The following is a 26,401-nucleotide window of genomic DNA, read 5'->3' as shown; positions in this document are numbered from 1 at the left end:
AAGCACTACAGGCAGGTAGGCAAAGGACTTCTAGGTGCATCCACCACTTGGAGAGGTAAGTTAGGAAGTTAATAGTTGGTTATGCACCGTTGGTTTGGGCACACAAGGCCGTGGGGCGTCAGGTGCAGGGGTGCCTTTTGGGGTCGGATCTTCTTACCAGCTAGTGGTCGCGGTTAGGAGGGCCTTCTGGATTTAGGCTGCAGGTGTCTGCTTGAGGCAGGTCAGGGTCGCCGGATCTCTGGTAAGGATCGCTGGGGTGACCTTCTCGTGGTGGTTTACCACTCGAGCTTGTGCCGGGTTCGGCGGGTGCAGAGTGGGCTGGATTCGCATTCTCTGGCTGGTGCCAGAAGCTGCAGTTTGAAAAAATCCAGTGTTCACGGGAGATGCAGTCTTTAGAAGTGAAGACAGGCATGTCCTCTTCTTGAGGTTGCTGGCTGCAGGACACACCGGGATTTCGCAGGAGCGGGTTCGAGGGGGAGACAGGCCGGTAGGGCTTGGGCCAAGTCAGTGTGCATTGTCTTCTTGTTAGCTCTGCATGGATCTTCAGTCCTTCTTCTTATCATCTTTTTTGTCTGGATATGAGGTTCAGGGAACCCCCTAAATACTAGATTTAGGGGTGTTCCAGGTAGGTAAAGGGCAGGGACCAATAGGTCCCTTCCCTGGGGTGGGTACATCCCCCTCTTCTGCCACTCTCCAGTGGGAGGGAGGCAGGAGCCTGTCCTTGGTTAACTGAGTCCCCCCCATCCTCAAGATTGCGGGGACTCTAGGTTGTGCTTCACCTCACCTCCCCTCCCCTGAGGGGTGCAGTTGGCAGAGATGGGCACACCCTCTCGCTCACTTGTTTCTCGCCGGTTCTCCCACCAAAATGGGGGGGGGGGTGTAGAACCAGTTGCTGAAAGCAGCAAATAGTCTGGAGACGCTCACAAAGGCGGCACGCCTTTGAAGCTTCTCCTTTGTGAACCATGCCCATCCTGGGGGAGGAGTCTTGGTACCTCGTCCCAGGATGTGCAATGTTTCAGGCCCCCGAAAGCAGCAAGCTCTCGACCTAGGGGTCCAGAAACATGTCTGTTGGTGGCAGCCTAAGCACCCACTCATTCAGGTCACTAGGAGTTGGGCGAGTTTTAGGAGGCATCTTTAAGGTGCCCTCTGTTGTGCATTTTACAATAAATCACACACTGGCATCAGTGTTGGTTTAATGTGCTGAGAAGTTTGATACCAAACTTCCCAGTCTTCAGTGTAGCCATTATGGTGTTGGAGAGTTCGTGCTGACTAACTCCCAGCACCATATACTCTTAGTGGCAGCACTGCACTTACAGCGCCCAAGAATGGACTTGGGCACATGCATCTGTACCCTCACCACTGGCATAGGGCACCCAGCCAGACGGGTAACTGATGTATGCCAGTCTAATACATCAGTAGGGCAACCCAATATTCCCCAAGGAGCTGGGTATCATCAATAACATAATTGCTCCTTGAGGACTCATTTGACTATCAATTGTTGCTTACAATGTCACCGCTGTTAACACAATTGACAGAACTCACAAGGTGTATATCAAAAAAACTTCTTTATGCAATAAAATAAATCAATTATCACAATCAGATAATTTTCAAATGAACATAGAACAATATTCATAAATCAGCATCATACATGGCAACAGAATAACCACTGTGTAACTTTCTTCTCATGTGTACAAGCTGCTGCATAGGAGCAGGAAGATGTCGGTGGCTCCCACAGGACCTGTCGGTAGGAGGGACTCCTGTACACTGAGGCCATAGACCCCAAACCTGGTGCCACTAGGAGAGTGGTAGTGCCTCAGCAGTACAGGGAGGTTTTACTCTGATTGGACAATGACATCCCTCTAAATGGGCATCTTGGCCAGAGCAAGACTTGGATTAGGTCAGTCAGCCACTGCTACTGGCCAAACATGTCCCTGAAGGTGAAGTTTGTAAGCCAGTGGCAACGCAGGTAACCACACAAAGACCCCCATAATTCCACTTTGGTTGGGGTTCCCTTTGAAAGGGCAGGGTCGATCGCCCCTAGACCCTCCAACAGCATCAGGGAGCAGATTCATACTAGTTGTAGTGGATCATGCCACCTGGTACCCTGAAGCTTGGACTGTCACTACTCCTGCAGTTGCCAGGGCCCTTTTAAGTATTTTTACAAGAGTGGGTTTCCCTAAGGTGGTGGTGGTGTCAGACAGAGGTAATATCTCCATGTCTGGCTACCTGAAGGCAATGTTAAATGAATGATGTGACTTAAAAGTTCACTACTCCCTATCATCCACAAACAAATGGTTTAGTTGAGAAATTCAACAAAACCATGAAAGGTATGGTCCTGGGACTCCCTGAAAAACTCAGGAGATGGGATGTCTTTTTGCCATGCCTGCTTTTATCTTGCAGAAACGTACCTCAGAAGGGAGTAGGGTTCAGTCTCTTTGAACTTCTGTTTGGGCATCCTGTAAGGGAACCACTGTGTCTAGTTAAGGAACACTGGAGAGACCTCTCAAAGAGACTAAACAAGACACTGTGGACTATGTGCTTGGCCTATGTTCATGAATGGCTGATTACATGAGTAAACTCATCAAAAAACCTTGAAACCAGCCAAGAGCTTCAGAAGCTCTGATATGACCAGAAGGCTGCACTAGTGGATTTCAAACCAGGGCGGAAGGTTTGGGGCCTGTGGTGCCTTGGACCCTCCAGGACAAGTGGAGTAGTCCCTACCCTATCCTTGAAAGAAAAGGTGAGGTCACCTATTTGGTAGTGTAGACACTTGCAGGAATCCTCACAGGCTCAGGGTCATCCATGTTAACCAGCTGAAGCCTTTCTTTGACAGGGTTGATGTGACTATGCCCATGGTCACTTATAAGGATCGGGAGGCGGAAAGTGAACAGCCCAGTAGATGGAGTTGTCTTCTCAGACACCCTCATTGCCCAACAGCTAGCTGATTGCCGGCACCTTCTGGAGCAGTATGCTGAGCTCATCTTCCTAGCCCTGGTCTGACTACCTGGTGTACCCATGATGTGGACACTAGAGACAATACGCCTGCCAAAAACAAAATATATTGCGAGTCTGATCAAGTTAAGGAGAGCATCAGAGCTTAAGTCGGCAAGATGCTGAATTTGGGAGTCATTGAAAATGTCTGAGAGCCTGTTGGCCAGCCCACTGGTGTTAGTCCCAAAATCTCCTTCCAAAGGTGGAAAACAGGAGCTGAGGTTTTTTGTCAACTATTGGGGCCTCAATGCAGTAACCAAGACAGATGCACACCCAATTCCTAGAGCGGATAAGTTAATTGACAGATTGGGGGCAGACACATTTCTTAGTGCCTTTGATTTGTCATCAGGGTACTGCCAGATTTGTCTGATGCCTGGCGCAAAAGATAAGTCCGCATTCTCAACCTCAGATTGGCATTATCAGTACACTGTTATGCCCTTTGGATTAAAGAATGCCCCTGCCGTCTTCCAGAGGTGGGTGAATAAAGACCTTGCTGTGTTAGAAACGTTTAGTGCAGCATATCTAGAGGCTATTACTGTTTATAGTTCCACTTGGCAGGATCACCTGATCCACATTTGGAAGGTCCTGAAGGCTCTGCAAGCTGCAGGCCTCACTATCAAGGCAAGCATGTGCCAGATAGGGCAAAGTTGTATGCTTGGGCCACCTTGTAAGTGGAGGTCAAGTTCAAGTTCCACACCCCAAGATCCAGACAATTCTGGACTGTGAAGCTCCAACCACCCAGACCCAAGTCAGGGCATTCCTTTGCTTGACTGGGTACTACAGGAGGTTTGTGAAGGGGTATGGTACCATTGTGGCGCCCCTCACAGCACTTGCCACTAAGAAGATGCCAAAGATGATGAACTGGACAGTGAGCTCTCGGAAGGCTTTTGACACCCTGAAAGAAGAAATGTGCTCAGCACCCATTCTTAAAGCTCCATATTATTCAAAGCAGCTCATAGTGCAGGCTTGATGCCTTTGAACATAGGATAGGAATGGTCCTATCCCAGCATGATGATGGTCATGACCTGCCTGTTGCTTTCATTAGCAGGAGGTTACTCCCCAGAGAGCAGCATTTGAGTACCATTGAGCGGGAAGCCTTTGCTGTAGTTCGGTCCTTTAAGAAGTTGAGCCCACACCGGTTTGGTACTCACTTCCTCGTACAAACCAACCACATGCCTTCTCGATGGCTGATGCAGATGAAAGGTGGAAATCTCAAAATATTGAGGTGGTCTATCTCCATACAGGGTATTGACTTTACAGTGGAACACAGACCTGGGACTGACCATGCCAATGCAGATGGCCTTTCCAGGTTTTTCCACTGAGATGATGAAGACTCTCTTGGGAATGGTTAGTCTCATTGTTTTTAGTTTAGGGTGGGGTGGGGGGGCAGGGTTGTAGGAAAATGCCCCTTATTGACATGGTTACCCCTACTTTTTGCCTGGTATCTGATGCAATTTTAACAGAAGTGCACTGGGTTCCTGCAGGTCACCATTTCCATATATTTCCCTAAAAGTGTACAATTGTTTCCCCAATTGACAATACCTTTAGCACCCCTTGTAAGTTTTACCCCTGGTACATAGAGCAAGGTGGCTAATAAGGATCCCTAACGGCTGCATCATGTATTGTTCCACCCTAAGGGACCCCTCAGCACCAACAGGCAAACTGCCACTGCAGGCTGGGGGCCATGGTGCACAGAAAAGTGAATGCACGACATGGCACACCTCCTGTGCGCCATGCCTACAGACACTGCAAGCAGTATAGGTAAGTCACCCCTACAGCAGGCCTTACAGCCCTAAGGCTGGGTGTGCTATACTACACATGTCTACATATTTGCATGAGAAATGTGCCCCTGTGATGTCTAAGGCTATTCTTCGATATTAAAGTGAACTGGGAAGCCATTTTAAGTACATGTGCTGGATACTGGTGAAAATGAATCCCCCGAAATAACCCCCCTCCCCCCCCCCCCCTTCCATCGCCCCCCCCCCCCTTCCAGCTACATGATGGCTTCACTTAATCTAGAGATGTTTGGTTTGAAACATCTCATATTAATAAGCCCACACTGATTCCTGTGGTGGATTTATTAGTACATGAACCCGGAGGGCACCCTATATGTACCTCCTGAATACCTACTGACTACTATTGTGCTGACTGACTGGTGTGGACCAGCCTGCCCCCAAAGAAATGCTTCTGATGCCCCGCTGATGAGTCAGCACATTCTGAGGGCAGAAACGATGCTTGATCCGGCCAGATGTCTGGTCACCTCCTCCAAGTGGGATGGCAAAGTGTTCAGCATATCAAGGCTGGAGGTTTCAAAGGTCACTGCTACCTTTGATATGCAACCAAAGGCTTCCCCAGAAAGTAAAAATGCCACCCCCTGCCCGGGCCCATTTGGCCACACAATAGGAAAATTAGCTAGTTGGAAGGTGTGTTCCCCTGTCAGGCTAGTGCCACCCCTAAGGTGGGCTACCTGATGTGAAAACAACTTTTAGAATTCCACAATCTAGTTTTAGTGGTATTAGGCTCTCAGAGTTGAGCCTACTTTCCACAGGAAGTGGTCATATAAAGGCTACTACCGGTCACTTCCCGAAGAGCTCCTAAATTCAGTATTTAGGTGGCACACCTGACACAAGGGACTTTGACTCGACGGATCAAGAAGAAGAGGACACAGAGAGCTGCAAGAAAGCTAGAAATTAAGACTGCTATGGACGTTTGGCACCAAACCTTGCCTGCTGCACTAAGTCTCGACAGTCGCAACCCAGCACCTTCTCCAGCTGAACTCCTGCCAAGAATACCGGTGGGCAGCCAGCACTTTTCAAATTGCCAGCAAATCTCCCTTATTGTAGAGTAGCCACTCCCCTGCAGTCAGGCACTAAAACGCTAAGTTCGGTCCTCCGAGTTACCGCTCCCAGCCAACCTGGTGCAGTAGCTCCCAGGAGGAGGACACTGTGCTCCTGATGGTCAGATCAGTTACCCCCCCAAGTGAGAGGACATCACGACCAACCGGAGCCGCACAGGACCAGTACCTGGAGTACCGGACCTCTTGCAGCAAGTCAAGACTGTGAGAATCCAGTCAGGACTAAGAGACTAAGCAGCCAATGGGTGATGTCTGCACCAATTCCCCAAAATGGTGAAAAATATATTATTGTCCGATTTGAAATAGGTATGTGATGATCTACACTAGGAGTTATCAAGGTGTGTCCAACTGGACAAGAGATACTGTATGATACTTTAATATACAAATGCATACATTAATAAATAAGGTCATGATAGTTCTTGAGGTTCACTTAAATGATGATCATTTCTGTAAACAACCCAAGAAGTAAAGCCCTGTCATATGTCCCAGTATGAGTAGTGGCATGGCCAGTTACTGAGAAATAAACAATTGTAAATTGTTCCTTTACATACTAAAATAGAGACGTTCCCTTAAAGGAGTCCTAACACACATTGACATAGATTGCAAGTTTTATGTACATTTTTGGAAGAACTTGAATTCCCAACTTGACACCTAATTATCAACTTTGAACAATATATATATAGGTTTAGATAAAAAAAATGTGTAGCATTTAGTACGTATAACCTCCTTGTGCATGGGCAGTGCTTTCTTACAGTAGTTTTTGACATTTGGGATTCCACTGCCCATTCTTTTTTATATTTAAAAAGGACACGTGGACGCCCTATAACTGGATATGAAATGTATGGTTATCAGGTAAAGAAATTAATGATATCCAAGACACCCAATCCGTTCATGAGATATTGGGATGTATAGAAAATGGAGAGTGGGACCATAGTTATTGATGCTGCCTGCTAAATGTTATTCAAATGTGTTTCAGTGTGATAAGCTCCCCTGATTTGGCATGTATAGGAGTACGGTTTCTCCCAAGAATTCACTTAACTTTTCTAATCCTCAATTCGAAAGCAAAATTCCATGTGCTGCACAACTTTCCATAAACCAACAGCAATGGCCTTTATTTATAAACTACATGACTAGTGCACTTTTAATGTCTCTTTGCTTTCCTTAAACTGTATAAACAAGTAGCGTATTACAATGAGACTTCTAGAACGCATATTGATGCTTTATAGTCTCATGTATTTCTTCCCTTTTTTTTTCTTTATTTGCAACAGGTTGTTTTATCAAAGTTTGTCCGACAGATGGGGGATATGCTGCCCCATAATCTCTACATTCCATATTTAAAGATGCTTCGTGGCCTGGCCAGTGGTCCCCAGTGTGCTCATTACTGCTTCAGCTTGCTGAAAGTCAATGGAAGTAGTCATGGTAAGAACAAAAGCAGAGATTGGCTTCAGCAATACATTTAATTGCTGGCCACGTCATAATACAGGTAGCTGAATACAGACTACTACAACTGTTAATCTTTCTGTCCGCTCCTCAAAGTAGAATCAATGTTTTTATTCAGTTACGGAATGTAAACCCCCCGGTGGTCAATGCTACTAGAAAACGGGTATAGCGTAAGCATGTGTGCAGATTTCTGGGCATACTATGTTGAGGAGTTTGGTAAGTCCGAATGTGATTGGGAAGCTGTCCGAGATTGTGACCGAGAGAATCAAACCTTGCAGAGCTCTGAGATACAATAGCTTTAAAATGTACCTACTGCACTGGAGTCATATTGCCAAGGCGATGAATTTGATAGTGAAGTTGAAAAAGTGCTTGAGGGACCAGAAGCGAGTGGCACTAGTGCTGGGAGGGCCTGGACATGGTACCGGCACCATAGAAGCTGCATGAAAGATATGCTGCTGAGGTACAGGTACTGCAGAAGGCGTGGTTAGAGAGGGCATGAAAGCGGGGCAGTGGTAGGAGAGTCCAACACACATACGGAAAGGAGGTCAATTGGAGGAGGCAGGAGATTAACCGTTGGCAGACTCTTTTAGAGGGGAGAGACCATCCCTAAATCCTGGTGGAACAGAGAGCGTAAGGAAGTGGATTGTTGTTGTCAGATTAGCATATCAGAGAAGTTAGAGGGATCAGAGGGCTGCCTTAAAGTGGAGGTGGAAAGAGGATTACACTAGACCAGTCCTACGTAGCCTTTATGGTTGGAAAAATTGCTATATAGGTCCTGTTGGGAGAGGCGCCCATGAAACCTAGGCCATGACTTGTCCATGAGTAGAGGAGGAACACTGATATATTGAACTAAGGGGATTCAGTAGACGAGAACACAGCTGCAGAGAGTTAGAGATAAATAGCAATGAAAAGACCAGGAGCTCAAGAAATGTAGGAATCCAAGCAGTTGCTATGCCCAAAGGGGATTCATGATCTGACAATTGGGTGATACAGCACCCCTTAACAATATAGAGTAGTTTGATCAATACTTTGTTTAGTAAAAGTATCCCCAATTAAATATGTCTGTGAAATAATCAACAAGATCTCAATAAGATTCTTCACTGAAAATGTCTGTTAAATTCTTTATTTCTTTTACAGCCGAACGTTCATTTGTCAGGTAGGTCGACAAACGAGTTGGTGCTATTTTATGCTCTTGTTAGTACCCCAGTAGGGAAGTACAATTTGAGTTACCTAATGGCATACTCTCATGTTTTGACTCCAACAGTACCTTCTCATGGTAAATTTCATGTGAGTGAAATGGGCAGTACCAAACTCTCAATCAGGTTTAGAGTGACATTACTTGGCAGGGCCCTGACATGGGTAATAAAATAATAACCAAAGGTTTATTTTGTACTTTGCTTTCTAGTTGAGAACATGCAAGCTGCTGGTGGAAATCCAGTGTCCTGGGAGCACTTTTTTCATTCACTTATGTTGTACCATGAGCATTTACGCAGGGATATGCCAAGCACTGATGTAATGCACCAGCGTCACCTACCTCTTCGTGGTATTACCCAGAGGGAGCAGGATGGATTGATGGCATTTTTGCAACTCACTACCACCATCATTAACTGGGTGAGTAACTCCCTCTAAAGTTTAACAGTAAAGGAGTAATTATTTTGGCTTTTACAATTTGTGTGTGGTATGGCTATTGCACTAGTGGTTTAGCTTGTGTAGTCTGCATTTGTCTGCTGAGGTGTTAAATATAGATTAGATTTTTTTTTCAATGCCACATCTTTCAATGATTAACCAGTTGACCCTCACATGGTCTATTTTTCATGTCATCATATGCCTTGTCCTATGCTAAAGCCTGCAGTACCTATTCAACCCATCTGTATTTGCTCTTCTTGCAGCTTGGTTGTGATATTACTACTTACTTAGGGCCAGATGTAGGTAATTCTGATTTACCGACTCTTAAATACTGAATCATACCGATTCCGTATTTAAGAGTCGGTAAATCGGAAGGGGGCAGATGTAGGTAATTCTAATTTTAGAATTACCGAATCTGTATGATTCGGTATTTACTGATTCGGTAAATACCGAATCAGTATTGCCCATTGATTCCTATGGGCCATGAAGCCCATAGGAATCAATGGGAAATACCGATTCGGTATTTACCGAATCGGTAAATACCGAATCCTGCAAGGGTGCAGGGGGTGTCGCTTTGACACCCTCTAGCACCCCAAGTGCAGGCTTGTGTGACATGTGGCACACATAAATGCCCTAAGGGCATGTCTGTGTGCCACATGGCACAGGTGTACATGCACAGATGTGCTGTACACCTGAATTCTGTATTTTACCACCCGATTGGGTGGTAAAATACAGAATTCTGAAGGCCTGTAGCACTGTAAACAGTGCTACCTACATCTGGAATTTACCGAATCGTTCAAATTACCGATTCGGTATTTTACAGAATCGGTAGGTAAATTTACCGAATCTGTAAAATAAAGGCCCCTACATCTCAAAATCCAATTACCGGTCGGTGACGGCCAAATTCGTCCGTTACCGACCGGTAATTGGCGACCTACATCTGGCCCATGGTGAGGTAAAGAGTACCTTTGTTTGGAACCCTCAAATCCTTCTCTGACAAATTTGTACCTTCGGCTGTAAGAAACACTGTTGTACTAATCCGTTCCCCCTCAATGATGCTTGTAGGTAGATGATCCTGAAACAGATGTCAAAAACATTAATCTTTGTAGTCTGACAGCATATTAATGCCTTGTTTATTCCAGTATAGGTACGTTCGGACAATGAGAAAGAAGTAGTAACAGTGTTTGTTTACAAAATACAATTATATTCAAGTGAACCTGATCATTTCTGCCCTTGATGTAATCTGGTGAGCTGCGGAACTCTGTCATGTGGCAACTGCATGACTTTCTGTAACCTAGCCGGTGTATCAATTTCTTCTATTCTAGGTTCAGGCTGGGCTGCGGACAGAATAATTAATGATAGCAATGAAACTTGGGTCATGTAGCAGATAGTAAGGCTGTCTATACTGTCCTACATTAAGAATTGCTAGTGGCATTGAAGATCAATGTTAACTTAACATTAGGTATCATTCTTGCTGAACATCTTGAGGAATTGGGAGTTGTGGTCCATGCTCTACTGGATAACTTCCATTCAGTTTGATTGTATGTAACTGTTTGCTCTTCCACCCATAGCCTTTACAGTACAATCCCAGGCTTGTTTCTGTATATACATCGAATAACTTTTCTCCTTCGGTGGATAGGAGAAGGGACAGATAGGCTGAGATATAGTTTCTCATGGCTTTGTGGGTGATGAAGCTGCTCTTGATGATGCTAGCTAACCGAAGGGGCCAATGTAGTTCCTTCATTGTAGCGGTCCTCATCGGCTGCCTGTCTGCCAAGAACAATCATCAATATAATTTCATCAAACTTGTTTAGGAGTTATATGAAACTAAAATAACCACTGTTAACATCGACCTACCGCTAAATTGCTTGTTACTTCATTGACAAAATAGATAAGGATGACCCTCACTTTAGGAAAATGTGAATTTCGAATCCTTAATAACTCTGCCCCGTTCCCTTATGCACATATGCTCTATACTTGGAGTGTAAAATGTTACGTGGAACATGGAAAAGCATACCCGACTTGGCATAGATCTGCCATGTGCTTTAGCTATGTGTACTGATTTGTTTTTCTGCTTGGCCTTAAAATTGGATTCACATAGGAAATTTCTATGCACATAACTCAGAAACCTCTGAACAGTAGGCATCTGCAGTCTTTCGATCATTCTGTGCTTATTTTTCGTTTGATGAAAATCCTTTCACTTACGTATTTTGGCGATAAGAGGCAAAAAGTGAGTGTTTAGTTTTCATGACTAAGAATGTATGTATAGAAAAAAGATTGCAAACCCAACAGAGCATGCATGGACAGTAGACCAGCAGTGCACATGCTCAGTTCATGCAGTTCACTGTGCATGTACACTGAACAGTCAGAATTGTTTTCCTACCAATGTTGTTAAATATTGAGAGGAAAGCAGTAGAACAACAAGCATTGGAAATGCAATAGTTCTCGCCTTTGAAATTAAAGCCAGTTGCGTTGCTAATTGTATTGTATTATAGCTATGTATTGAGTGTATTTATGTGATATGTTGTGTTTCTATGTTGTTAGAATTGAATTTGTTAGCTGTGTAGTAGGTGAAAGTATAGCATTTGGAGGAGAAGAGCAGTGTTTAAGATTTAGGAAGGAGAGTGAGGTGTAGAATAGCATGAGGCGGGGGGAAAGCAGGTACAATACTGTTGGTGGTTCTGACTAGTGAGAGACCCCTACATAACATGGTAATTCAGTTTCAAACACAGTTATGTTATGTTATTTTATGTTATAGGGGGGTTTTGTATAGCGCTCAGCTACTCCAAAGGAGTGCCCCGGCGCTTTCACACCAACAGGTCAGCAGCTAACACATAACACAACAGGAAATAGGACCGGCAAAAAAGAAAACAGATAACTAAAGACAGAACAACCAGGTTTTAAGTCCCTTTCTAAAAGCCAGCAAATTAACAGTGCTGCGGAGTGATAAGGGGAGAGTGTTCCAGAGCTGAGGAGCAAGCCGTTTGAAGGAGCGTCCACCAGTCCGGGCTTTCTTCACCACTGGCACCACTGCAAGAGAGAGAGTTTCGGATCTCAGAGCCCTACTAGGTTTGTAAAAGGCTAGCCTTTTCCGACTATAAGTTGCTCCCGTAGATTAGAGCTCCTTGTGGGCCAAAGTAAGGGTCTTAAAGGCAATGCGCTTTCTGACCGGGAGCCAGTGCAAGGTGGATAAGAGATCAGAGGCACTGGCATGGCGGGGAAGACCATAAATGGCGCGGGCCGCCGAGTTCTGGACTACCTGAAGGCGCTGCAGCAGGTAGTCGGGCAAACCCAGGTAGAGAACATTGGAGTAGTCCAGCCTCGAGCCAATGAGGGCATGGACGGTAATTTTGCGATGGTCAAATGAGAGCAGAGGGAGAAACCTCCGAAGCATCCTAAGCAGGCCAAAGCAAACGCCCACAAGGCCAAGAACTTGGGCTTTCATCGTCAGGCCATTATCAATTTTGACCCCCAGATTTTTCGCCACGGTGGAGGAAGATGCCGGTGGAAACATGTCATGCGGCCACCATTCCTGCCAACTCAGGTCAGATTGGCACCCAAAAAAGAGCACCTCAGATTTTCCAGGGTTACACTTAAGACTATTACCCTGAAACCATTTAAATACCGCTCCCAGGCAGCCACGGATACTCTCACCATCGAATTCAGCCCCCTTTGCACATGTGAAAAGGAGCTGGGTGTCGTCGGCGTATGATATTATCTGGGCCCCAAAGGACTCAGCCAGCACCGCCAAAGGGGTCAGAAAGATATTAAAGAGTGTGGGGCTCAACACAAAGCCCTGCGGTACTCCAACCTCCAGCGGCGGCACTTCGGCTGAGTAAGGGGGGGGCCCAGACCACCTGCCGGCGACCAGACCGGTAAGATTGAAACCACCTCAACACTGTCCCACGCAGACCAATCTCATACAGTCTGCGGAGAAGACCTTCATGAGGGACGGTGTCGAAGGCCGCCGACAGTTCAAGCATGACCAACATGGCCCTACCCCCTGAGTCCAGCACATCCTTGATAGCCTCACTGACTTCGAGAAGCGCCGTTTCAATGCTAAAGTTGGCACGGAAACCAGACTGGGTGGCATGCAGCAGGCTATGTGACTCAAGAAAGGCAGAGAGGACCTTATGGACATGCTTCTCAACGATTTTGGCAAAAGCAGGTAGGAGAGAGATCGGGCGATAGTTAGCATGAAGGGCAGGATCAAGGCCCGGTTTTTTGAGAAGCGGAACCACCCTCGCCTCTTTCCAGACACCAGGAACAACGCCGCTGGTCAAGGAACAATTCAGCACAGGATTCACAAGTGGATTGACCACTTCCGCCATCCTTGCCAAAAACCTGGCAGGACACGGGTCAGCAGGTGAACCTGATTTAAGCTGAAGAAGCAAATCAAGCGACGCAGTCACCGATAAAGGTGGAAATTCCGATAAAGTACGCTCACAATCTTCCGCCAAATTCCCGTGGATCTCCCGGAAATGAGATGCTCAAGAAACAGCATAAAAATACGTACGTTTTACATGCATCAGATAAACAAAAATCACAGAGCATTGGTCTGTAACAGTCCGTTTTACAACATAACTCTATCTCTACGATTAATGAGCCAAATAAAAGATCAGGCTGTGCACAAAATGCTAAAACTATATAAGCACTGCCTCCCTGTGAGAAATCAAATCCTGACCGCCAGGCCCTCCCCCGTCATGATCCAGGGTCAGGCTTTCACTAGCATTATTTTGAGACTGCTCAGAGATCTGAACCTGTGAGCCTCCATAGTCCTCTCCGGTTACCAGCGGTGTATTGCTGGCCTGTGCTTCCTTCGTCAGTAGCTACGGCCTGGACGTAGGCAAAGCATCAAGAGCAGGAATGTCTCAAGAACATACGAGAAAGAGCCGCTCTCCCCCTCTGCCAGCCCGGCTCGGCCTAACCTTATCCCAAGATCAGCGTGGTCCGGTGTGGCCCTGACCACAGCTCAGAAGGACAAACGGCGCGGACGTAGCTGAAAGGGGCGCTATACAAACCAGCGGAGCCCAAGCAACCAACGTTGACAATGCAAAGAAAAGAGTGCTTACTGCCTTACGAAGGACAGCGTGTAAATGCCAGTAAAAGATCCAATCAAGGTGGGCGGGGCCAAAAGAGGACCGGGTGGCAACCTGGAGGGGCTAAAAACCCTCCGGTACAATCAACAAAGTATGTTCAGCATAATCAATGATGACAAACGACGCACGCCAAAGAAAATTGCAGGCGGAGCAGAGACACGGCCTTTGGAACCGTATTGATTCCAAGAAGCCCTCGCCTGACGAGAGCAGCACATGCGCGCTGCAACACCAGGCGAGGCCTAAAAATGAAATAGGAAAAGCCTGGAGACCCAAAGCATTATTTTCATGAGTGGATGTTCAAGCAGTTACTTATGAATACTTTGCATGTCAACATCTTCTCCCCTGAGGCATTCTTCCTCAGCCCGCTCTCCGCTCATATCAGCCTGTGCCCCCTCAGGCATTTCTCACTCCATCCTTTCCCCGAGAGAGACAAGTCACTCTTGTCTGCCTCTGTCTTTTCTCTGTATGGGAGGAAAGGCAGGCCTGAGCTTCAGTAGGGGCTTAGGCTGCGTCAACAGGTAGAGGTGTAAGAAAGTCTTGAGTGTGTGCACAAAAATGCATATAGAGTATATTTGTCCACTACTCAACCTGATAAAATGCTGGTATTGGTACAATAGTTGGTTATTCTTAGAAATTTGTGGACATCCATATCATGACGCCCACAGTGTCTGGATTTTGGAAACCGTTCTAGGCAAGATGATGCCTATTGCATATGTATATGCTTGTTGCGCATCTTGCAGTCTGTAGATTGTGAGGAGACTCATGGCCCGGTATGTTGAGTAAAACTCCACAGGAAGCCCATTGGTTTCCGGAGTATTGTTGTGCACCATCTGGGCCAGTGCCAAGTGGATCTCAGCAAGCGTCAATGCAACATCAACGGCTCAGTGGTGGGGGTTCCAGGCAGGGAATCAGCAGACTGTCCAAGAACACAGATAGTGTGGGTTCCCCAACTCCATCGTCCTGGTAAAGAGAGCTATAGTAGCAGAAACCAGGCCAAGACAACGCCCCGCCTTATCACCCTCTGCATGTTGTTTAGCAGTGTATTCTGTTTAGCCCAGACTCCCCAGTATGTCCAACAGAGCCTGTGGCCTGCCCTAAGGGAGGTATGTACATCTTGTTGATGTTCCCCAAACAAATCCCAGCTACACAGATTGAGGTCTCTGTCGCCATCAGCGCATGCCGCATGGTCACTTTCACGCAATATTCGGTCTTAGTGCCAAGACCACGCAAGACCACCTTAAAGGCATCCCACAACACCCCTCTATGTGATGCGGAGTCTGCATTAAGTTCAGAGTATTGGAGATCATGCGTACCCACAGTCTTTCGAAACAGTGTCTTGGAGTGCATGCGTGCGCCGCCTCCACTTAAGGATCGGGGTTCAACGCATAACCCTATTCAGCCTAACCAGTAGAGGTGTATGGTCCAATAGCGCGCTGCCCAAATACTCCGCCGATCAGGCAAAGGGGAACATCTCGGGGTTGCCCAGAAAGAGATCAATTCTCATTTGAAACTGATGGACTGGGCAAAAATTAGAGTCTTCCCGTTCAAGGGGATTTAGAGATCACCAGATATCTTGGTGTCCATCAGGCAGCAGCCAATCAGTGAAGCATTGCGCAAACATGATCGCCTGCGTGCCACAGAGCACAGGAGTGGACCTATCCATGTGGATGTTGTGCACACTAAAAAAATCCCCCACAAGAGGCTCAGGCATGTAGATTATGAAGTAGTGTTTGTGAGAAGGTATCTAGGAAATAAGATAGACCCACATTAGGCGTATAGAGTGCCTGCCGCAAGAGCAATGGGTGCGCCGTTCAATTGCCCCTCAACTTACACATGTCCTCCCTATGGTGCAAAAGCTGTGCAGCAGTTAAGTGCAATTTTTAGTCCCCTCCAGATTGAAGATGAGGGGACTCCTCCAATCAGGGCTAGGTCGATGCCCCCTCCCTCAGGAGGGTGGCATAATAGTGGGTGTAGTAATCCTAGGTAAGATGCCGGTTCGCCTTACCTACTACTCTCCTAAAACCCACCCTGAAAATGACTACTGACTTGGCCCCAGTGCTGCCGGTCTGTGTCCATCTTTAAAGACTGCAAAGAAGACCGCGCCTGTCCTGTGGCTAGCTTCTTTCAGAAACCTGAGGAAGCCCTACCTGCTCTTTAACAAAAACCATATCTCCCGAGGACAGCAGCCCTGTTTTGAAGAAACTAACCACAAGGACTCTGGATCCAGCCAGAACCACAATGTCTGCCCATTCTGCAACTGACGCCCACGGCCTGAGTCTTAGTGGAGTCTCACCAGCGATCCTGACCTCCAGTCCGGCGTTGGCTGAACCTGCTAGACTCCATGATGACGCCTGAATCCAGAGGCTCCTCCTGACCGCGACTGGCTCCGGTAAGAAGACTCTACATCCAAAGACACCCCTGCAACTGAGGCCCCTGCGCCAAGGTGAGCCGAATCAACAGTGCCCCCACGACGCCCTACACCTCTACTTCTGCTGTAATTGGTCTCCCTCCTGCAACCTCCAGTGTGACGCCTGCAGCCTGTTTGTCGAAAGCAGAACCTCATTGAAGAGCATTAGGCGCCCAACGTCGAATTTGCACCCTGCCGCCAGTTGTGTATGTTTGATGCTGCTTTGTATCCTCCTCCTGTGCCTGCTCTAACCCACAGAGCTCAGCCCCTACAGTGATTTACTTATCTGCAAGCAGTGTGCCTTCAAGCGGCCCCAGTCTCCATTGAAAAGCATTGGTGCGAACTCTGATTTTGCCCTCTGCACCCAGCCACCCTACATGCCGCTGGTTGTACAGTATTTTTATTCACCTGACCTTTGCTGACCTTTTGTCCCAAAGACTTGGAATGTAAGTTTGATACTTACCTGTTAAACTGCAATATTGTTTTCCCCATAGGATAACGTTAAGTTGTTCAGAAATTGCACTGAATTTTGAAGCTGAAAAGTATTTTTGTTTAAAAAGTTACTGACTTTATTGTGAAGATCTCGATCTTAAAATAAACTACAAACAAAGCTTATTTTTCTAAAATTGGTGTGGATCTCCTTCTTGATTAGTGTGTCTGTTATTGGTCAGTGTTGTGCAATAAATGTCTTACACTACCACTAATAGAGCACTCTAGGTTTTACATTGAGCTCTGTACTCTTTAAGGAACCCCTGAACTCTGTACACGGAATAGCCACTTAGTGGCATACCATATAGAGCCAGCTTACTACAATAGGTGTAACAGATTTGAAATTGGTCCATAGATCTTTTGAACTGCAGATTTTTTCCTGCTTCACCTTACCCCAGAAAAGGGTGGGAAAGTAATGATGTCATGCTTTAAAGGTGCAGGAGCACCTTATTGTAGGAAGATTCTGTTCAGTGTTCATGATATAGGCATACTTTTTCTTTACATGGTAGTTTACGGTTTTCTTTTGTCTTTGTAGAGCGAGAATGCCCGACTGGCCCTCTGTGAGCACCCGCAGTGGACTCCTGTGGTAGTAATCCTTGGGCTGCTGCAATGTAGCATTGCTCCAATACTCAAAGCCCAGCTATTGAAAGCCCTTGCTGCCTTCGGAAAGTCTCCAGAGATTGCTGCCTCTCTCTGGCAGTCACTAGAATACACACAAGTAAGTGCAGAAGAATAGGTGCCTTCTTATTTGTTGTGCCTTAAATTAGAATTCCCTTTTTACACCAAGATGCTAAAAATCATAGTTCATTTGAAAATCCTTATATCACAGAAGACATGCAACATTAAAGTTGTTTTTGGTAGATGTGGATAAACATTGGCACTGAATCATTTAACTTGTTTAGCCCTGCTAAATATATGTATTTGCATTGTGTGTGTATGGCTATAACATCACATTATTGCACCATTCAGATAACTACGATAATATTGGAAATGAAGCAAGCTAATTTGTATCTTCTCAAGTGATGGTGTTTGTCTTGGATGGTTATGGTACAGGAAAAGGTACTCTTTTTCCCTCCCCTTCTGAAGTTGGTTAGCATTTACAATAGTATTAATTTCGGTCAACTATATTGGCTTAATCCAATCAATCAATCAGAGTACTTGTAAAGCGCGCTACTTAACCGTGAGGGTCCCAAAGCGCTGAGGGGAAGGGGGGTGGGGGGGTTTGGGGAGGGGTGCTGCTACTGCTCGAAGAGCCAGGTCTTGAGGAGTCTTCTGAAGGAGAGTAAGTCTTGGGTCTGCGGTAGTATGTGGGTAGGGAGGGTGTTCCAGGTCTTGGCGGCGAGGTAGGAGAAGGATCTGCCGCCGGAGGTCGTTCGTTGGATGCGGGGGACAGCGGTGAGGGCGAGGCTGGCGGAGCGGAGCTGGCAGGTGGGGGTGTGGAAGCTGAGTCTGCTGTTCAGGTAGGCTTGCCCGGCGTTGTGGAATGCTTTGTGTGCTTGGGTGAGGAGCTTGAAAGTGATCCTCTTGTCAACGTGGAGCTAGTGTTGGTCTCTCAGGTGGGGGGTGATGTGGCTGCGGCGGGGGACATTGACTATCAGTCGGGCGGAGGCGTTTTGGATGCATTGTAGTCGTTGTAGGTGTTTGGCTGGGATTCCTGCGTAGAGTGTGTTGCCATAGTCCAGTCTGCTGCTGACGAGGGCATGTGTCACCGTTCTTCTTATTTCGGTCGGGATCCACTTGTAGATCCTGCGCAGCATGTGTAGTGTGTTGTAGCAGGAGGAGGAGACGGCGTTGACCTGCTTAGACATGGAGAGGAAGGAGTCGAGGATGATTCCTAGATTGCGTGCATGGTCGGTGGGTGTTGGTGCTGTTACCATTGTGGTCGGCCACCAGGAGTCGTCCCAGGCTGAGGGGGTGGGTCCGAGGATGCGGACCTCAGTCTTGTCAGAGTTCAGCTTCAGATGGCTGCTCCTCATTTAATCGGCAACGGCCTTCATTCCCTCATGGAGGTTGGTTTTGGCGGTGTGCGGGTCCTTGGTGAGGATGAGCTGGGTGTCAGCGTAGGAGATGATGTTGAGGTAGTGATGGCGGTCCACTAGTGCGAGGGGGGCCATGTAGACGTTGAACAGCGATGGGCAGAGGGATGAGCCCCGGGGGACGCTGCAGATGTCGGTGGCTTCGGATCGGAAGTGTGGGAGGCAGGCGCTCTGGGTTCTGCCGGAGAGGAAGGAGGTGGTCCAGTAAAGAGCCTTCTGTTGGATCCCGGCTTCTAGGGGGCGTGTCTTTAGAGTGCGATGGCAGACCGTGTTGAAGGCGGCGGACCGGTCCAGGAGGATGAGGGCTGATGTTTCGCCGTTGTCTAGTTGGCGCCTGATGTAGTCTGTGGCGGCGATGAGGGCTGTCCCGGTGGTGTGGTTTCGTCTGAATCCGGACTGGGACGGGTCGAAGATGTTGTCTTTGAGGTGGCAGGCCAGTTGCATGTTGACTATTTTCTCGATGACCTTTGCCGGAATGGGAGCAGGGAGATGGGCCGGAAGTTCTTGAGGTCCATGGGGTCCGCTTTGGGCTTCTTCAGGAGGGCATTTATTTCGGCGTGCTTCCAGCTTTCCGGGAATGTCGCTGTTTTGAAGGAGATGTTGAAAACCTTCCGTATTTGGGGTGCGATGGCTGCGTCTGCTTTGTTGAATACGTGGTGTGAGGACGGGTCTGACGGAGATCCTGAGTGAATGGAGTTCATGACCTTGCGTGTCTCGTCGTCATTGACGTTGGACCAGGAGGTCTGGCGGTTAGCGCTGGTGGTGTTCACAGGGGAGGTGGAGTCTGGCGTAGTCGGGGCGGTCGTGGTGTTGAAGCCGTCATGGATTTCAGCGATCTTGCTGTAGAAGAAGATGGCTAGTGAGTCGCACAGTTCTCGTGAGGGTGGGATGTCGTTTGCGCTGGGGTTGGAGAGTTCCTTTACGATGCTGAAGAGCTCTTTGCTGTTGTGTGCGTTGTTATCCAAGTGATCTTTGAAGGAGGATCTCTTGGCTAATCTGATGAGGTGGCGGTGTCTGCGGGTGGCGTCCTTGTGGGCTGCGTGGTTGTCCGCTGTGCGTTCGTGGAGCCATGTCTTCTCCAGTTTCCGGCATGTGCGTTTAGAGGTCTTGAGCTCGTCTGTGAACCAGGTGGCTCTCTTGTTGGCGTCGCTGTTGGAGGGTTTCTTGAGCGGGGCGAGGGTGTTGGCGCAGTAGTCGATCCACTGTCTGAGGTTTCAGGCTGCGGCATCTGGGTTGGTGGGGTCGGTGGGTGGGTTCCAACCAGTCACTGCAGCTGAAAGAAATCTATATTAAATTAGGCCTTTACAATGAATGAATTATTGGTTTTGTATAGTGCGCAGCTGCAATCAACGTATTGAATGCAGCTCTTAACACGAATGTTTAATATGAATCTCGTTATACATAAGTTTGGGTGATCTGTGAGTATCTTTCAGTGCACTTCTACACATTCACCTCTGCAACCTATCAAATTAATTTTTCTCTGCTAAGGATGCAAGTCCTTCAGTCTCTTCACAGACGCCTCTTGGATAAACAGTTGCAACTTAACAAACATATCCTCTCACTAAATGACCCTTTTGCCAGACCTGCACATTGCATCCATAACCTTTCCTGTTAGCACTACATGCCACCTAAAATACAAGTTGCTATGGGAGACTGAATCATTATATTCCCCTTCATAGTTGTGGACAGAAGTCTCCCTTACTACAGTTTGATCAAGAAGTCCCTGTTTGCAGGGAGTGACTCTAACCACTTTCAAATGAGTTTGCACTTAGTGTGACATTTTTGTATCAACCTAGGAGGTGTATGGTACTTTGATAGCATACACATTGCTTATTGTCAGATCACCTAGTCTAATTCATTACTACTTAAACAATTTGCTGCCGATTAAATGCACATCATCATTGTGCTGACCATGTTTATTCGAAGACCTGACTGATGCTTGTCATTTTTAAATGGGGTCCCGCCCTCTGCCTGCTGAGTTCTGGCCCCCGGAAAACCCCAACAACCCGCTACCTGTTACCAGTGTTCGCAATTTGGGCGTCATGCTAAATCACCAACTGAGCATGGAAACGCAGGTTTCAAGAACAGTCGCCACCTGCTCAGCCCTTATGCGATCACTGCGCAAAATCCTGCCCCTATTACCATCTTCAGCCCGAGCATTGATAGTCAGGTGCAATATTCTTAGTCGCCTTGACTATTGTAATGCTCTCCTGTTTGAATCCCCTGCGACACTGCTGGACAGACTCCAACGAGTTCAGTCGGCAGCAGCCAAACTGGCTGTTGGTTGGACCAGGAGATCCTCGGCCACCGCTGCCTTGGCCGAGCTGCACTGGCTTCCTTTGAAGCAACGCATTGCCTTCAAAGCCCTTTGCTTGGTCTTCAAGGCACTACACGGTGCAGGACCTAGACCTCTACAACGTCTGTTCTCGTGGTACATCCCCACCAGAACACTTAGGTCCGCAACCGCCTGTTTTGTGAAAGTACCCAGATGCAAGAAAGCCAGGATTGGGGGAAGATCCTTCAGAGTGGCTGCGGCCAAGCTCTGGAACAGTCTGCCTGCCGATATTCGCCAAATCCCTCACCTCCTACCCTTCAGGAAGCGAATCAAAACATGGCTCTTCCCCCACCCCCCTAAGCCCGCTCGCCCTTAGTTCACCTCCCTCGCCCAACAACCCAGGAGTAGCTACCAGCGCCAGGATACCTGCCAGGTGACAGCCGCGCTCTACAAATGTTTTAAATAAATAAATAAATAAATACTAATCTGATACTTGTGAGCTTACATTTAAACTCTGATGATGTAAATGCGTAATTGTAATGCTTCATTATTTATCCATGTATTGTTTCTTTAAAGATTTTGCAGACTGTTCGACTGCCTGGACAAAAGCAAGCTGTTGGCATCGAGGTAAGGATCATTAACTTGCACCTATCGAAAGGGGGGTGGTTATGAATTGTAATATTTTATCAACATTATTTTTGCCTATAAATCTTATTGTTGTGCAGTGTTATCTTGTGTGATCTTTACATAGTTACTCCAACTTATAGATATTTGATTTATCTGCACAAAAGCAGGTATGGCCTCTCAATCAGTGAGACATCTTAATTTAAATTTAAACTGTATTTTGTTTTCATGTCTATTGTACTTGATGAGCCCACTGCTAGAAAACAAATGGAGTTGTTGGTGGGTGGTCTGAATTGAATGGAATAGGATTGAATGGTAAAACACTCTTCTGCTCTGGACCCCTCTGCCATCAGAAGTCTAGAAGTTCTCAACACTTCAGATCTTTTCCTCCACACATGGGCGAGTTATCCTCTACAGACTTTTAACTTCAAAATTACCTCTAGCTCATAAAGTCGTCTGGGTCTGTTTGTGTTAACAACATACCATCACTTCAAAGTGAGTTTATTCACTTATTGCCTGCAAAAATGTTCCTATTCAGAGATACAGTGGTCTGAAACCATGTACCTCTCCAGCCCACTTGCACTCACCAGCATGTCTTCTTTGCGAAGGTTCCAATGCTGCTCCGAGAAATATTGCCTTTTACCAGCAAATAGCAGACTTGAAGGAGCTTGCTTAGGTTATGGCAGAGAAAACCCCCTGGCTTTCAGTATAGGTGACCTTGATCTCATTACTTCACCCCAATAAGAGTTAGGTTTTTACTCTATTCTTTTTCCTGTGTCAGTGTCGCATAGCTTGTGCCATAGCATGTGTGCTCTTAGCCCATTGGCTGCCCCAGCTTGATGCGCCTACTGTCCCTTTCTCAGTGTAAGAACTATATTATAGTTAGTGAAACAGGATTCCCAGGAGGTGTATAAAACTGATTTCGTCCATACTGGCAAATTCCGGAGAACCATGCACTTGATATGAGTTGTGGACATGCACACTGAACAGCTTAGATTTATTCCACTGCAGCTGCTACTTAGCCTGGGCACCACAAACAAGCCAATGACTTTTCTATATCCTCTCAAATGAGTTAAGGACTAGTTTGACTGGCCTGAAATAAAATAGGGAACAAGACATTTAGCCCACACTTAAACAGTTTCATTCTGTAGGTAGGATGTGCCTGATGCCCAATATGAACCATTTTCTGGTTTCATGTGCTGAGAATTATTCTGCAATCTAGTGGCTGTGTTTAGAATAGTCTTGATTCTTTCTCTTACGTACCCTCTCACCCCCACCCCGTGGGCATCGTCAACCCTCATTTGGTGCCAAGTCCATCCCTTGTTTGACTTCAGACTTGTTCTCAGGTGTGGTAGCCATCTTCAGGTTCTGTTTTCCACCAGTTGGTCTGGAAGTACCTTGAAGGAGGCCAGTGGAATCTTGAAAAAACTGGAGAAAATACATAGATTCTCACAGGAAAACGCACAAGTTCACCGGAGGCCTTGAGAAACACTGAAGAGCAGAAACCGGGAGACTTTTCAGCCCTGACGGCCGACCTCGCCGGTGAGCACCACGCGGCGGGAGAATGCAGAGGAGGGAGACAGTGTTGGACATGGAAAACACCCCCTTTAATTTCTGCCCAAACTGCCTCCACATGTTGATGCAAAGGGATCCACACTAGGGCTGCAACCTGTCTCCCCCAAAGGACCACAGCGCCGAGGACTGAGATGCATGCGCCACATTTGTACCAAATACTCTCAAGGCAAGACTCAAACGGAGCCTTGCACACCACTAGATGGCTATCACCCACAAGAAACCAGAAACCCTCAAAGACCTGGGCCATTACAGCGAGGAAGAGGAAAATGTTGAGGAGGTTGAACTGACAGGGAGGAGAGTCGGATGGCAAAGGCAGCATCGCCCACGTCAAGGATGGAAGCTGCGGAGAAGGCAGCAAGAGTTGCCAAAAGGAAACCGCAAAAGGTAATGAAAATGCTGAAAGACTCGGACACGAAGACCTCGAACATTAAGCCCTCAAAAGCGACCTCAATGTCAAACACCCACGACTAAAGGTCAGCACATTCCTATGGAGCCATATGAGTCTCGACCTAAGGACACCGATAGGGGCAAACCTTCCAATCAATGCTCGATTCAAGAAAGAGGAACAATGCCCCTCACATCGACAGGGCCACCGCTGGAGAAGGAGAGTAACTATTTTGATCTGGTGGGCAGGAAGGTAGATAGCAGCGGCAGCTACACAATGGAGGAAAGCAACTCCAATGCCCTTCTCAACTGCTACGGCCACCAACAGTGGGACAAGATGGAGGTACTGATGCAACCCCTCCCAGAGGAGTTACAGAAGAGAGCCAAAACCATGACCCAAGGAATATTACAAATTGCTTCCTCAAATCCGCACTGGATGCGGTGGACACAGCAGGCAGGCAGATCTGAGGAGGTACCAACCTCAGGAGGCACTCCTGACTGAGGGGGGCAGAGAGGGGGCCGGTTGCAAGCCAGAGGTTCAGGCTTCACCCATGGACATGCTTTTCCCAGGTGAAGCTCTCTTCGGACAGGCAGTGGACGAAGCACTGTAGCAAATCAAAAAGGATAAAGACACTGCAAAGGCAATAGAGGAACTGAAGTTCAGAAAGAGAAGTTGCCCGCCAGAAGTCCAACGGGCAGGGCAAGTTTCTCACTGACCCCACAGGACTGCCAGCAACAGCAACAAGGATTCAGCCAACGGGCTACTCAGCAGGCTGTCCGCCAGCAATGGCAACACACAGCAAGACCGCACTTTTGAGGGAATTCAGGAGGAAGAGGGCAATCTCCAAGGGGGGGCATCAAGCAAGTGACTCCATCTTCCCACAGCCTACCCCTGAACACCAGTGTGGGGCAGAGAGGAGGATTCATCCAGAAGTCACGGTCATCTCAATAAATTGGATATCAATAAATAAAACATAGCTACTGCATAGAACTCCTCATTAAATTGCCCTTTGTTTCTCCAAGGAGAAAACCATTGAAGAATCAAGAGCGCATTCAACTGCGGCAGAAGGTCAAGGACAGTTGTGGGCTCTCTGCATGTTAGGTGTTCCCCTAAAATGTTTAAGGCAATTCTTAGATATTGTTAGTGCCAGGGAAGCCATAGAGAGCACATGGGCTAGAAACTTGAGTTCCCCAGCACCATGATGGCTTCTTTGAACTACTCTCAATAAACCCACACTGATGCCAACGTGAGATTTATTGAACCATGTACCTACAGGGCACCTCAGAGGTGCTCCCTGATAATCTACCAATACTGGTGTGGTCACAGACTGGCTGTAGGCAGCCTGCCACTACCAGACATGTTTACTGGACCCCTGGGTCGAGAGCCTCTGCTCTCTGGCACCAGAAACAATGAACATCCTGAGCAAATTGGTCACACCTCCTCCCCCAGGATGGGGGCAGTGCTTGAGAGGGAAGCTTCAAAAGCCCGCGGCCTTGGTAGTGTGACCCTAAGCTTCTGCTGCTAGCAGCAGATGACAGCCCCTGGTTTACACCCCCACTTTGGGTGGGAAAATTACTGCGAAAGGAGATGTACCCACCTCTACCAGCTCTACCCCTAAGGTGGGGGAGGTGAGGAGATGCACATCTTTGTCCCCGCCAGCTTGAAGATGTGGAGGCCCCTCCAATCAGGGCTACGTCTATGCCCCCTCCCAGAGGAAGGTGGCATAATTGAGGGTGTAGTCACCCCAGGTAAGTACCCATTGGCCCTACCTGATACTTCCCTAAAGCACCCCTAAATTTAGTAAGCTCCCCCAGACCTGGAAACTAGTTCCTGCTGACCTAAGAAGACCTAAGGACGAAGAAGACACGGTGCAGCGAAGCCTAATGATGACTTCTGACTTGGACCCAGTCCAACTGGCCTGTCTCCAGCTTCCTAGATCCTGCGAAAGAAGACGACGCCTGTCCTGCAGCCAGCGACTTCCAGAACCTGAGGAAGACTGCCTGCCCTTCGACAAAGACCAGAGACTCCAGAAGATAGTGGATCTATCCCCAAGAAAACTACACAAAGTACTCGGGTGATCCTGACCTCAAGTCCAGCATTGGCTGACCCCTCCTTGATGGCTCCTGCAGCCGGAACCCCTGACTGCTACCGGCCATTGGTAAGAAGAATCTGATGTCTAAGGACACCCCTGCACCCGAAGCACCTGGGCCTTGGTGAGCTGAACCGATGGTGCCCCTACAACCCATACACCACTACTTACCTCTGCTGTCGCTGGTCTCCTCCTGCAGTCTCCTGTGCAACGCCTGCACCCTATTTGTCTGAAGCAAGTTCTCCATTGAAAAGTATTGGGCACCTAACACTGTTTGCACCTGGCCGCCCCCGTGCCGCTGGTGCTGTATGTTTGGTGCTGCCTGTTTGATGCTGCTTTGTGGCCCACACTTGCTCTTACCCCCAAAGCTTGGCCCCTGCAACCCGCGCACCCCCAGTCTCCATTGAAACTCATTGGGACGAACTCCAAATTTTATCTCTGCTCCCAGTCGCCCCATTGCTGCTGGTTGTGTAGTTTGGTACTCACCTGACCCTTGCTGACCTTAGGACCT

General features: G+C 47.5%; 1 protein-coding gene across 1 annotated transcript in view; it reads left to right on the top strand.

The window, feature by feature from the left end:
• The window catches only part of NUP205 (nucleoporin 205), a 967,082-nt gene that overhangs the window by 274,777 nt on the left and 665,904 nt on the right, over nt 1-26,401 (top strand). Inside the window, exons 11-14 of the mRNA XM_086952983.1 lie at nt 7,114-7,264; nt 8,691-8,896; nt 17,442-17,624; nt 21,794-21,844. Of these exons, the coding sequence (XP_086809109.1) occupies nt 7,114-7,264; nt 8,691-8,896; nt 17,442-17,624; nt 21,794-21,844 (591 nt within the window). The remainder of the gene's footprint in view (nt 1-7,113; nt 7,265-8,690; nt 8,897-17,441; nt 17,625-21,793; nt 21,845-26,401) is intronic.

The sequence above is a fragment of the Lissotriton vulgaris genome, chromosome 1_2, assembly GCF_964263255.1.
Source record: "Lissotriton vulgaris chromosome 1_2, aLisVul1.2, whole genome shotgun sequence".
NCBI lineage: Eukaryota > Metazoa > Chordata > Amphibia > Caudata > Salamandridae > Lissotriton > Lissotriton vulgaris.
Note: the sequence above shows the minus strand (reverse complement) of the source record. Positions and strands in the feature narration are given on the sequence as shown.